This window comes from Falco cherrug, chromosome 1 (genome assembly GCF_023634085.1).
Source record: "Falco cherrug isolate bFalChe1 chromosome 1, bFalChe1.pri, whole genome shotgun sequence".
NCBI lineage: Eukaryota > Metazoa > Chordata > Aves > Falconiformes > Falconidae > Falco > Falco cherrug.
The window spans coordinates 24712819-24727020 of NC_073697.1; the positions used below are offsets into that span (position 1 = coordinate 24712819).

The window sequence follows — 14202 nt, forward strand, 5'->3', positions numbered from 1 at the left end:
GAAGCGCGGCAGGAGTGATGAGCTGTTGGCTACACTACACAGCCCCTCTGCTGACTTCTGCATATGACGACCTTAAATCACTCTAGTTTTGTTAATTGCAAAGACTGTTTTTTTAATTAATGATCTGTACATAGTTATGCAGCTGGAGGCTAGAACTGCTCCCTCCTGCAGCGTCTGCCATTCCTCCTTTACCGCTGCTTCTACTTTTGCAACAACCTTTCCACAGTATGTCAATGCAATTTATTACATGCTTTTACACAACACTGAACTAGGTTTTATACAGGTTATCCTTGTTACTGAGCAGCGGCAGTTGTACTTGATCTTTACGCTTGTACCCACGGAATGTGTTCGCTTTGGCCTAGAAAAGAGGAAAAAGACAAATGACTACCTCGCTGCAGCCTACTGCTTTCCTTTCTTCCCTGCATTTTATTCCAAATTATTGTCTCCCATAATAAAACAGCAGAATTTGGCCATACTAAAAGACCTCAGAAAAAAAGGTAAGATGATACAAACAGCTACAAGATGTTTTCGTGGGGGGCTGCAGGATGTGTGCACGGCGTGGGGGGTGGTTAATTCCACCGGGGCCAGTGACTGTGGGTGGCCATCCCCGCACGAGGCGGCAGGGAGGCTGGGTGGGCTGTGGGGCACTGGGGGTGCCTGTCCTCCCTGCGGCACCTGTGGGGACCAGGCCCCTGCGGGAGCGGCAACCATCACCCCGCAACACTCCCAAGGGAATTCATGGAAGTATAACAAGTTGGTCTGGGCCTTCTGTAAAGGTCACAGGAAATGTCTTCCAGGTACAAACATTCTGCCCCACAGTGCAGACCTGGGAAACCATCCTGCAGCAGGGAGGGCTGGCTGGTGTTTTCAGATGCTGTTTCAGCAGCAACACCAGCCCTGCCACACTGTGCCCGCCTCTGCAGCAGGGCCACCTCCCTCCTGCCTACACCCACGTTTTTCTCTTGTAAACTGCCAGGAGAGAGAAGACAGTTTCTGTGCAACAAAAAAAGAAAAAACTGTCCCACTATAGGACAGCTGCCCCCCCACCCCAAGGTTAGCGCCATGAAAAACATGGTTTCCAATGTTTGCATTGAAAACAGGCTGCCTACTGTGCTTAGGTACCCTACCGGGCCACTTCTGAAAGGGGATGAATTAAAAAAGGGAGAAACAACTCCAACAATGTTACTTGTCAAACTCCATTGCCTGTAACTGTAAGTAACATTCCCCCTGCCCCCAGCCTAAAGACCAATTGCTGTTAATCCACAGCTCTGGGAAATGCTTAGCCACATTTCCTCTTCTGTGCCAGGGAATACAACCTCATCAGACCTTTAATCAATCACACTTAGCAGAGTTTTAAAGGAAGAAAGGAAAGCAAAAAAGAAAGCTGTCACGCACACTGCAGCAGGCCTCAGCTGTGAAAGAGCAAGCTACAGCGTAGCTGGGCAGCATCGGAGCACAGCAGAACCTCTGCCAGCTGGGGCTGTAACCTCGGCATGGAGCCGCTGCCCCATCACCACAGGCCTTGCTACCCTGTGGAATCTGGATTTGCAGGCTGGAGGGTCCAGGCTCGATGCCTGACCTCAGGTTAGCTGTGATGATCCCCTTCAGCCACTCTTAATTTTAGCCTTTAAGGTCGCTGAAATCCAAAGTGTCAGACATAGTAAGCCTGAGGCACACGCTACTAAAATAGGAACAAGATCAACAAAGTAATAAAGATGCACTTACCAAATCTGAGCTCGTGCCACTGTCACTAGCAGTCTTCCTTTGCCTCTGGATGTTTATTCAGGAATAATTCAATGGCACTGCACTCTGGGGAACAATTTGAGAGAGGTAGTCTATGTTTAGTGATCTGTATGTGTTCCATTTTCTTTTTTTCTTCTTTTTATTTTCTTTTTCTTTTTTGCAAAGCCAATGTCACCTTATAGGGTAATTTGGAAATCTATGTTTAATGTGATCCTTTCGCACAGAGCGTTAACAGTAGCTTGACATGCTGTGCCAAAGCACCTGAGGATCTGCGGTTTTACTTACGCAGCTGTGACCCCTCCTTAGCCATGGCAGCAGCTGCATCCTCATGGCTCTCAAAATGCACATCTGCTTTTCCTGTGGCATCTCCACTGGAGTTGTATTCAACCATGATCCTCGTGGGCTTCAGTGGAGCAAAGAACTGAAAAGGAGGAAAACAAGAAAGTTTGGCAAGAAACAACCAACATGACAGTAACACACCCTATTAACCAAGAAACTTGTTTTTACTCATAAAGCCTGTCCAGCTATGGGGGAGTCAGAGCTCTTGAGTAGCAGAAGGTCCCCCTTCTCTGCCTGGGTGAAGTGAGGCCCACCCAAGTCACCTGTCCCACTGTGCGCAGCCTCCCACCCTGTGTAAGCCCCTGGTAATTCCTGACAGGAACAGAAATCCTCACACAGTACATGTGTTCTGTACATATCAAAGTCATTAAATGCAGGTACATTTGTTCTGTGATGCTCTATGCTATTAAAATGAAGTAAAATTTTATTTAAAAGATTCTGAAACACTTTTTTGTACATTCAGCTGTGAAATCTAGCCAGGCTTATAAATGGCTGCACGATTTGAAGCAACAGATACTAAGACAGCCCAGCAAGCTTTAACTGATTCTTATTTACAGCAGCAACTATATCACTGCTGTGCCCAGGAGGCCACAGCTACCCAGGGCAGCCTGTAGCCCACAGCAAGCTCAAGTTTCTCAAGCACCAAGGACTAGCACAGACACAGATAAATTAAACATTGGAAGTCACTTAATCTGTAACAATTAACCAAGGGTTTGAATTGGTAATGACAGCCAGATTTCATTCACGGTTTTACTGTTACTCACGTTCACTATGTCCTGGGCACTAGCTTGGGTAGGAAAGCCCCTCATGTGGACAAAGTGCAGCGGTGATGAGATATTCCCAGCTTCTGCAACATGCCCAGAGCTTTCCGTTCCTTCCCTGCACATTTCTGTGGAATACAGGAAAAAACATCATTAATGCTTGCAATTATCACCTCCCCCATGTGAAAGCCGTAGACACGCGGGGTCATGCTCACAGCAGACAATCAGGGTAAAATGAAGGGGCCTTAAAGAACATGCCTGACAGGGAGGGACTCACTATTTTCTTTTTCAGCATCAGATCTTCCCATGTCGCTCAATCCTCTTTCTTCAGAAACGGACTCATGTTCTTTTACTCTGGGGTAGGTCACCGTCTGCCTGTCGTAAGGCACATGCCTCTGCATTTGATGCTTTCTACTGACATACACTTCTATGTATCTAGAATTCAAAGGAAAAGATTACATGGCACATCTTGCACCTCCACAAAGAACTCAAGGGTTTGAGACGGTACCTTGAGGACATTCTCCTGTCTCTGGTCTGCTCAGGTACTGGGTGGGTGGGGTGTGAGAGCCATGGTTCAGCAAGCCATGGTTCTGAAGAATGAATTCATTTAACTGCATGCTTATGCTTACGGAAGGCATTTTCAACTTGCACTGACAAACCCACATACTGGGAGACAGATTACCAGTCTGCTCTGGACAACATCTTTAGTTTACAGCCTTATACAAAGTTCTTGCAGAAATAATACCAATCACCCACAAGCCAAAATTCTGGTTTGTCACAGAAATACAGGTGTCCTTCCCCTAACAAATGATTCCTCTCCTTTGGAGCAGCGCTGTATGTAAGGCTGTTTTCCCCTCACTGCACATCTGCAGCTTGCACTTTCCAATTTCTACAAACCCCAAATTTAAAAAAACTAACCAAAAACCACACACCCAAGCCCAAAACAGATTACTGAAACAGCCAGACCTAGAAGATGCACAGGGACATATTAAATACTTCGGTGCAGCTGTAAGATTTTATGTATGGCTATGAAAGTGATGGGATAAAACGTAACAGGGGCATGTGTGAAAGTCAAGGGCATAATACACCGATATTTAATGCAACATTAAGGGGCTCTAGCAAGATCCCATTTACAGCACAGAAAGAAAAAAACTACCACAAACCCTTATTTACAGGTTTAGTCAAAGCATAAAATTATGCTGCCTTGTTTCTTGCTACCTGCCCCAGAGCACCTTAACTCAGAGCTGTCTGTGCTCATCTTTCAGAGCTCGCAGCAGTACCAGCCGGGCCTCGCACAAATTTAACTAGCAATGTTAAATCAGGCCATTTCCACAGCACTGAAGGAGTAACGGGATGAAGAGAATATGGGCATCCAAGTGAGGAGGCTTTCCTCCCTTCCTGAAGAGAGCAGCCAGAGTAAGGAAAGTAACGCCACGAACAGGCTGAGAGCTTACAGCTCAGCCCCCGTGAGCCCCAGCTCAGTACTGTGCACAGCTTAAGGCCATTTGTGGAAAAACTGACAGCCCAGGAAGAGTGCATGAGAGCAAGGTGACAGCAGTTTTGGAAACCACTCCATTTCTTGGCTAATCACACAGAACCAGGTGTATAAACTTGGGCAGGTGAGTCAGATCAGCTGTTGTTGCATCATGAGAAAGGAAAAATTAATGGCAGGCTGAGAATTAATCTCTACTGGAGGGCAGGGAAGTATGCTAGTTAATTCAATTATTGGGCACACCTACAGAGCTGCTGTTTTCTTTTAATATTGGCCGGGAAGGGGGGAACAACAAGCCCAAGGAACTGCAGACCAGGAACAGGAAAAAAAGAACAACAAAAAAATGAAGTATGTATGGGAGAACTGATGAGGTCTGGAGAAGTCTTTTGTTATCAGATTTCTGGAAGAGACCTTGGTGGATTATTAAGGAAAAATGAAAAAGCTCAACAGGGTAAAATCAATAGTTTGTTTTATTTTTTCCCTGACTGTAGCTCTGAGGTTTTTAGAAGATGTGATGCTTAGGGGTATGGTTTAGTGGTGGACTTGGCAGCATTTATGTTAATGACTGGACTCTTATCACCCTAAAGGTCTTCTCCAACCTAAATGATTCTGTGATTCTGGGGAGAAAGTTTCTGCTTGAGAAAAGAGAGGCTCTTGTGAGAGTGGCACAGGGCTCTGTGCTCTAGAAGAAAATTTAGCAACATGGATTCCTGAGGGAAGAGGACAGCCCAGGTGGATGTGGTCGCCAAAGACAAAGGTGATTGTACGGTGTCGGCCAGCAGTCAATGTGGGGAACAGATTCAAGCCAGAAGTGAGTGTCAGCTGTGCTGTGTGCAGGGTAATCTCCAAGTGGAGACACCGACTCTGCCTGGCCCTGGGCAGAAGGGAAGGGTGAGGGTTGCCAAAACTGCAGAAAAGCACCAAGAAACATGGGGGAAACTTGGTTGGGTCAATGTCTGTGGGAGGTGCAGGATCTCCATGCACCTGTGATTGGGCAGGCAGTGTCTATCTAGTGTTCCCTGCCCCAAATGCTATCACTCCCTTTTTGTTAGGATAACACTGGCTTTCAGGATTACTTAAAAAGAACTGAGACTTTTTCTGAGAGGCTCCAAATTCCCCCAAGTTGTGATCGCTGAAGGCATCTCTGCAGCGCACAGAAGCCTGCAAAAGGCTTTTCTTTTCTCCAGTTCTGCCAGGGTTCTAAAGAAAGCATCACCCGAAGACCTAACACCTGGGTTACACAGTATTTCAGAGGGCGCTGCTAAAAAAATGTTTTAAGGTGCAGCATGACAGTCTGACCCCAGTATGAGAAAGACTTAGCTATGATTTCCACTGAAATTTGAATCTGAAGTCTTGAGTTCTAGGTTTTAAGGGTAAAAAGGCAGAAGCTTCCTTAATAATAATGCAAGTACGGTATAGCCCAAGATCAGCTGATTCACCTGGTCAGAAGCAAGCTGTAAGTCACACACCACACTTTGTACTACATTCCTCTAACCTCCTGAGCCCCTGTGAAGTACATACCTACTTCCCATATATTCCCTGTGTCGTAACAGGGCTTTAGCTGCCATTTCAGGAGTGGCGAACTGCACAAAAGCTTCTCCTGATTTTCTTTCTCCCCGGTAGATGAAAGCTATGTCAGTTATCTTCAAACCTATGGAAGGGTGGGGAGAAAAAGGCATTCATGTTGTCAGGAACTTGCACTATAGCTCAGAGACATCTTTTTTCCTTACTCTTCTGATTTTTGACAACTGGGCAGTTAAATAGTTCTGAAACAACTGCTCATGCTGGCCTACAAATCTTTTTTGTTTTAAACTTCAATTGATTTGCTTTGTTTCAGTTAGTTTTCAACAGAAGGCTTAACTGCCAATAATGAATTGACTTGAGGCTTCTAGTAACTATAAAAATAATAAGTGAATCCATGTTCTAGACAACAAGGAGATCCACAGCACAAATGTTCTTGAAATTTTTGCATGTTATTACAGTAGTTTTTCCCACCTGTTTAAAACCAAGGTCAAATTCACTGAACTTCAGCTTTTGTGCTGTATCCTATCTTCTCGGGGAGCCTGTAATCTGGTTAATAGCTGTATCTGACATGATACAAAGTGCACACTGTGCTGGGCTACTACATTTTTTTTTTTTGCATGCCTCTTTGCACCTTGTTACTTTCTCAAAGGGTCTCCCCAGGCTCCTGAAAACATGGAAATACTCCACAAGCTGCTCTAGTCATTTAATTGTGATAATTCTGCTACTAGATGCCTTCAAACATACTGAACTACTGGTTATCAATTGAAAAATCTGCTATCAGTGGCCTTGTCTTTTGGCACAATGGTGGTTATTATGAGCCTCAGCGCTGCAGGGCTCTGTGTGCAGGCCTACCTGGTGTGGAAGAAGTTGCAGGGAAGAACTGGTTTTGGTTTCATCTACAACATAAAACTTTACCTAAGGAAACATCAATTTATTTTGCAAAACCTAGGTGGTTTCTTTCTTAATGAATGCACGCAGGAACCACCCGATTACTCTAGCACTGAGTATGGGAGGTAAGTGTGCACACACCCACTGTGCAACACCTGCTCAGCTGAGAACTGGCGCAATTAACTTTCACAACCATGAACAAGCCAGTGATAAACAAAAAAAATCTGCTTTTAATACTTTTAAGTAGCATATGTAATCTGTCATGATTATACAGCTGAGAATACCCATGCTGCATTCACTTGTACTGTAACTATCGTACAGGCATTTTTGCCTCTCTTAACTCCACCAAATCATGCACTGGTAGCAATCCAATTGCAGATAATGGGATCTAGGTTTCTCTCTGTCCTGGTTTTGGCTGGGATAGTTCATTTTCTTCTTGGAAAGACTACTCTATTTCCTTCTGCTAGCCCCCTAGAAAAGTGCTGCAAGTACCGATCCTAGGTTAGACCTGCAGAAAGTCAAAGGTGCAAGAAAACACTGCAGGCAAAGGCTTGTTCAGAAAGCCTCAGATACTTCTGCCTACAGGGGGACAGCAACTCCTTATACTGTTTAAGGTGTTCAAGGCTCAATGTGCTTTTGCTTTTCTTGCTTGAAGGACAACAGCCTATCTAAGCATCAATATGGAGAAATAACTCTCGTAACTGAAGAGCACAGACTAGGTTGAGTTACCTGCAAAAAAATCTGCAATATCGTCCTCAGTGGAGCTGAAGGGAAGGCCTCTGAGCAGTACAACTCCATCATTTATGGCTTGTGACTCATCCCGCAGACTTTGTAGCAAGCCCTCTACATCACTATCATGTACTTCAAAGACTGCAAGGAACACAGGCACAAAACTTATTTTCCCTCATGGTACTTGGAAGGCGGCACTCTGCAGGCATTCTTCAATGGCAGCTCCCTTCCCTCCCTCCCCCCATAGTATTTCTTCACCCACCCCAAACTCTTATGGTCATGTAATGACACCCCTCATGGTGTAAGCCACTTAGCTTTTCCTGTCCAGCCTAGGAAAATTTGGCTTTATGGTGCCTTGTTGGCCAATTTAATTTGCTGCTCTGTTCCACACCCTGAATCTCTGTGCTGCCCCCATCACACCAGCCCGCTTTATTATTCAAGCAGGTTTTATTCACTTCTGAGTTTTCTTCCAAAGGACTTCTGCTGTTTCAAACCCACCTTTCACATAGCGCGGGCCCATATACCTCAGGTGCTTTTCCAAGGCTCTCTGGACATCTGCTTTTGACTCCAGCTCAATTAAGGCATCTCCCCTGCGTCTCCCATCCCTGTTTAAGAGGAAGTGTATGCCGTTCTCACCATTTCGAATCCTACAGCCTAGAAATCAAGGAACACACAATACAGAAACATACGCAACTACATCAAACATGGGAGTCCTCTGAATGCAGATGAAACCTGAATATTCTGCATAGAGTGATTCCCCCTCAGCACTGCAAAACACTGTCTTGAAACAAAGGACTGGAAATTCCTATTTCTACCCTTCATACTAATACATGATGCTTAACACACAATGCTTATTGCAGACAAGAAACCGATCATCCCTTACCTTCCGCAGCTGTATAAATGGATAATATATATTGTCATATTGTTGGTAAACTTACTTGTTTCTGAGTTATCTCCAATCAAGAACAAATACTACAGCCTTTCAGTCTTTACAGCTATACTCTGCCTGCTCTATGTTCCTTTCCCCTAGGACTTCAAACTGATGTAATTTAGTTTAGCAGGTTATTAAACCATTCAAAAACTTGGATCTGACCTCTGGAAGAATGCAGCGTGATATTACAGTATGGAGGGGTCAGCCTTGCAAAGGTATGCACAGGCCTACTAATTAGGATCAGAAAGTGACACTGAAGTTTAAACTAGTGAACCACTCCAGTTTGTTTAAAAGAGGGGGGCTGGAGATAAAGCCAGCCATAATGGTCTTTAAATGAGCTACTATGAACTGGATTGCCTTTTCTGTGGAGATGCTCACTAACAAGGGAAAGGCTTGTTCAGCTGAATATAAAAAGCCATAAGGATGAGTTTCTAGTCATTGTCCAGCAGTCTGGAAGTTATCATTCGGTTTATATGTGGAAACAGTGAATAAACCTCATCTTTCTCTAGTTAACCATCTTTTAAGTTTGGTTCTGTTAACTAATCATTCACTACTGGGTTCAATAACACCACCCCGAACAGTTAACACAGAAAATTAACTCCCATACTATCAAAAAAGGTAAGCACGTCTTCTTCAGTGCAGGAGAAAGGGAATCCTTGTGCCCTGATGAGATAGACGCTGTCATTATCTTCCTTGGGTGACTCTGGCTCTCCGTCGGAGAGGTGACCTTCACGGGACGGTGAATCTGTAACCTGTCATTAAAAAGAAACAGGGACAAACCCCCCCGTGAGCACGCGGAGGCGCAGCACTGCGGGCAGGGTCCCGGGGCTGGCGCACGGCGGGCAGGGCCCCGCCGCCCCGCTGACAGACCCCGGCCCAGCGAGGCGAGGGGGGCTGTCCCCGCGGCGGCGGGGGCCGCGCAGCGATGGCGCCCCCCGGCTCGGTCCCGGCCAGCGGGGTTCCCTCGGCGTCCCCCGGCCGCGCGCCGCCGCCATTTTAGGCCGCGTCCCCGCAGGCCCCTACCTGGCTGTAGCTGCGGACGGCGGCGCAGAGCGGGGCGGGAGCCCGCGGCGCGCCCAGCCCCGGCCCGGGGGCGGCGGCGGTGAGCGGGCGGCGGGCGGCCGGCAGGCGCGGGCAGGGCGGCCGGCGGCCGAGCAGCAGCAGGGCGGGCAGCCCGCGGCGCGCCGCGGCGGCGGCCATGGGCGACGGACGGGGGCTCCGCCTCCCTTCACAGGAGGCGTCGCCGGAGCGTGGCGCCCCCGCCGCGGCAGCGCCCCCTGCGCGCCCCGCTCCCCGCCGCGCCCCCCGCCGTGCAGACTCACCGCTCCGTGCGGGCCGCGGCCGCTGCCTGCCGGCTCGGCGGGGCGCGGGCCCGGGCGCGGGGGGTGGCGAGGCGCTGCCCGCAGCGAGGGGGGGCGCGGGGCTCACTGCCGGCCCGCCGGGCCCAGCGGGGGCCCTTCAGCCTCTGCAGGGGGAAGCCAAACGCCTGTTAGAGCTGCCGCGCTCCCACAGCCATGAGTCGCGACACGGTATTAACTGGCTTATGCTCCGTTAGACTTTCTGTCACCGCTAACGGGCTTACATTTTTTTATCAAACAAAACAGGAAGGAATACCCCCCCACCCCCACCGCACCCTCAGTATATTTGCAAAGTAAAGTTTTACGTCAGACTTAAGCATGACAACCTTTTTGCACCCCTTCCCTGTTCTAAGAGACCTGATTTTCTCCCCCTTGCTCTGTTCTGAGCTTGATAGCCTTATACATCAGAGGCAATACTGGCTGAACCTGTCTGGGAGGAACATACACACCTTTCCCATGATCTGGAAAAACAGCCCTGCTGTCATTGCTGCATCCAAGAGGGATGAGGGGGAAATAGCCAGCACCAGCTTCTTGTAAGTGCACACATGGGGAAGGCAGGTTATGCAGAACCCAAAAGAAAACTTTTTAGGATGAAACAAAACAAGAAAGAAGAGAAAAGACAAGCCAAACCCCCCAACCCAACAGTGGAGGAGGCCATGGGAGACTGTGGAAGCTCAGACCCAGGGTAGGCAGGCAGGTATCTGAGTGGTTGCTCCGTAGAAGGATGAGCCAGGCTGTCCGGGCGTGTGGACCCCAGCATCGGGAAGATGGTGACAGCCATGACAGGGAAGATTATCGCCCTCTGTCCGGCATCCTGTAGTTCTAGTCTTGGGATCACCAGGTAAGAGTTGCAATCTCAAGCCATTGCAAACTATCACCCAAGATAGGATCTTGGGATTTTCAACAAAAGTCTTTCAGCTTGTAGTACTGCCAACCCATTAATTTCTCAGAAACCTTGAGTGTTCCTTATCACCATTTTGGAAATGTTAACAAGCTGTTTTATGTTTTCTCATTGCTGGCTTTTACTTTTATAAACTATTCCCTGTAACAAACTTTCATGACAGACTGTTGCCTTGATAATAACACAGTCTCTTGACAACAGCACTCTCAACTCTTTTCAGTTTTCAAGGTAAATCACGTATTGCACACATTTTCAAAGGAATGTTAACCTCAGTGCTGAAGTGGTTCACATTCCAGTTTTTCATAGTCTACATGTCAGGTTTCTCTTCAAAACCTTCTTTAAGTAAGCACGGAAATTTTATAGGAGCAAAAAATTAAGATAACTACAGGAATTCATCTTGAACACTTACCTTTATCTGGATTGGTTTTTGTGCTTGAAGTTTAATTGAATAAGCAGATCCCTGAATGTTACGGACCAAGGGAATGCTATGTGTGTTCCTCTCTTGTGAACCAAGCAGGGTGTGAGGAAGGGTGTCTTTAAGAGATGCACGTCTTCCACTCATTTTTCCTTCAATATATTTGCTACCTAAGTACAGTGAAAAATATCCCACTGATTGTCTTGTAGCTTGTCAGTGTGTGCGAGTTACCTTTAGAGGGCACCGTTTTGTTGGGCATCTGTTGGCACTGAAGTTTTCCAGGAATCCCAGAGCTTCCTTAGCAACCGTGACGGATCAAAGCTTCCGCACCTACGGTCAGAGGAAAAAAAATAAATCATCCTAGGACAACAGAATTTGCATTTATTCACTCGACAGAACTGGTGTTGAATGAAGTCTGCTTATGAGAGGAAATCTGTTACTGTAAGTAAAACCAAAAAAAACCCCTGGAGATGTCCCTCCATACTGCTGTTGACAAAGAAGTTAGATTTACTTTGGAAGATGCCTTTCTCAATACCTAACGTTAAACAGGTTAATTGTTAAGAATAATGAATACCAGCTATTCTTTAGTTTGACCAGAGGAAAAAGAAAAATCTTCTGAGCTGATACTAAAACACATGCTTATCTTATATTGGGAAACATCACTTTGTATAATCTGTCATCAAGAAAAATTGACCTTTTGTTGTGACATTTTCTAAAATTATTAATTTAGCTTTAAATTACTCGAGCAGTAGGGCTTCTACCATTTTCTGTGAAAGATGAGCCTGTCATACAATCGCTGATTTGTAACTCTCTCAGCATTCAGCAGGAGATTGTGTCCTTAACCTGAACGAGCTCACCAACTCTGGAAAACAGAAAGGAAAGCATAGTGTACATGGAGAGATTTAAGTTACATGAACCTCACTGCAGACATTGTCCACACCGTAAACGCTGTTGAGATTTGTGGAGCAGGTCCTACACAAATAATTTATTTCTGACACGTTATTACTGAAGTGTATGAACATTGTAGCAGGAATGACACATATCCAAGCTCCACAGGAGCCCTGAAGGCAACAGAGGGCCAAATTTATTATGCTTTCTACAGTCCAGTGGTAACAGGGCTGCTGAGTTGTATCATCCCAGCTCCAGAATTACGGTGACGCTTAGGACCACTGCATAATAACCTCATAGTTCCTGTAATTTCTTCATGTGTTGCATTTTTTTGTAGCAAGTAATTACAAGTACGTACCATGATATTTATACTTAAATGTTTCCCTTGTTCACAAATCAAATCCCTTACCTTAATGCACAAACAAGTATCCAATTAAAAATCTCATGGATGCTATCGGTTTAATCTAGAATGTGGGGAGAATGTTTAAAAGCTTAGTATTTACTTACTGTATTATTTACATTTCAAGGCAAAATTTTGTTTCCTTTTTTCTATTCGCAATAACATGCCTATTAAGTTTTGTGATCTTAATTTCTGAACTCTTTTCAGCTGGAATGTTCCGTGTTTACCAAGCTGTGCTGCCAAAGCTGAAAACTTCAGTTCAGGACCAAAGCACTCTGTCAGCTTGAGGGCCCTTTCAGAGTAATTCTTTAAGCTCCACAGTATAATGGATAAACCAAAATGACAGACGTGAGGCCACGGGAGCATTCACTGTGCCTTTCCTGGAGCAACTGAGCGGTTCGACTCTTACGTAAGACTGCAGCATGCTGCCAGTCCCTTGTATTGGCAGCGTCTGAAGTGAGCACTTCATGTGACCCTTAGCCATCCCACACAGACCGATATTAATGTGAGACATAAAATGTACACATTACGTAACCATTTCTCCTGACAGCCACCCAAGCCAAGTATTTCCTACTGACTGCTGCAGCAACAGACATTTAATTTTAACTTGCCACTAAAATAAAACACTCTGTGGGTAGAAGGAAGCGTATGGGTGGGAACAGGGAATGGAGGTTGTTCCTGTCCCAACATGAATTGCCAGAAAGATCAGCAATATTTTTTTTGAGCTTGGTTTATGTGGCCAGCTTAGCCTGACAGCATCTGTTAAAAAGTGCCCAGAGACCCATTTTGTGCCTGCTTTTACTAATACAGCCAAAAGAAAAATTGCAAACGTCATGAAATGCTTTTTAATTACGCCTTTGCTGCCCAGTAAAAGACTTGATTTAAAAAGTGTCCTAAAAAGGGTAGTGTAATTTTAATTTACTCAGAAATGCACTGACCTAGCATTCTGACTTGCTCTGAAGGACAGAGCCAGAAAAGCAGAAAATGCAGTTTCAGCATTTAAAAACACTAGAGCAGCAGACAACTGTCAATGTTGCCACATAAGGTGTTATAGCTGAAACCCCTTATGTGCCGTACAGGAACTTAACACTGTGCGGGATTGTGGCATGTTTCGATGTACTGAATTTGCCTGATAACGAATCTGGAAGTCAATGGGTTTTCCTCTGGCCTACCTGCAGTACTGTGAGCTTTGTAGGGCTGCCAGGCTCGCAGAATCCCTTTGGGCAGGAGGGAATTAGTCTCTGGGGGTCCTGCTGCCTGTCCTGTTCCCTCTTGGAAATCCAGCTGGCTCCTTATTGAGCTACATGGAGGCAGATTTTCACGTGAAATTACATCCTGGGATTGTAATTTCTGCCATAAAGAGGTGGCAGTTGGATGTGGCTAAGTCTACAGTGGAATGTGCAGTCATTGTTTGATATGAATATAATATTTCAGTTTGAAGCATTCTGGCTGCTGCTGTCTTTGTTTCCCCTAGAACATATAAACTGACTGGGACAAACCCCGAAATTAAAAGCCTTATTCCTGTTTGGGAATGGGAGGTAAGGATTCCCAGAGCACAGTCCCCAGACCCCAAAACCAGAGCCTGCAGCTGTCATCTGGTGTGGAATGAGCTGCCGGGCATCTTTTGCAATGCACTGTGCACCCTCAGTATCTTGCCAGGGAAGTGCATGCTGTGGGGTTGTTGCTGCTGGCAAAGATGCGCTTGTGCTTATTTGAAAACGTATGCTGAAATGATACTCCACTGTGCTGTACATTATAATTCCACAAATGGGAGGACGTGCCATTTTTAACAACACTTGTGTAAGGTGAGGCGGTTCAGGGCAGAGGTCAGGT

At 46.0% G+C, this 14202-nt stretch overlaps 1 protein-coding gene and 1 long non-coding RNA gene across 2 annotated transcripts; one reads left to right on the plus strand and one right to left on the minus strand.

Moving 5' to 3' along the window:
* Positions 1-217: 217 nt before the first annotated feature.
* Positions 218-9622, minus strand: GRSF1 (G-rich RNA sequence binding factor 1). The gene is made up of 10 exons (XM_055700533.1): positions 9431-9622; positions 9015-9159; positions 7975-8130; positions 7477-7617; positions 5857-5986; positions 3121-3278; positions 2847-2971; positions 2029-2164; positions 1726-1809; positions 218-358 (listed from the first exon to the last, which is right to left on the minus strand). Exons 1-9 carry the CDS (start codon positions 9605-9607, stop codon positions 1751-1753), a joined length of 1227 nt encoding a protein of 408 aa, XP_055556508.1. The 5' UTR covers positions 9608-9622; the 3' UTR covers positions 218-358; positions 1726-1750.
* Positions 9623-9755: 133 nt separating this feature from the next.
* On the plus strand, positions 9756-13809 carry LOC114014799 (uncharacterized). Its single transcript, XR_003558430.2, has 2 exons — positions 9756-11522; positions 12577-13809. It is a non-coding gene; the product is annotated as an uncharacterized LOC114014799 (long non-coding RNA).
* Positions 13810-14202: the final 393 nt, after the last annotated feature.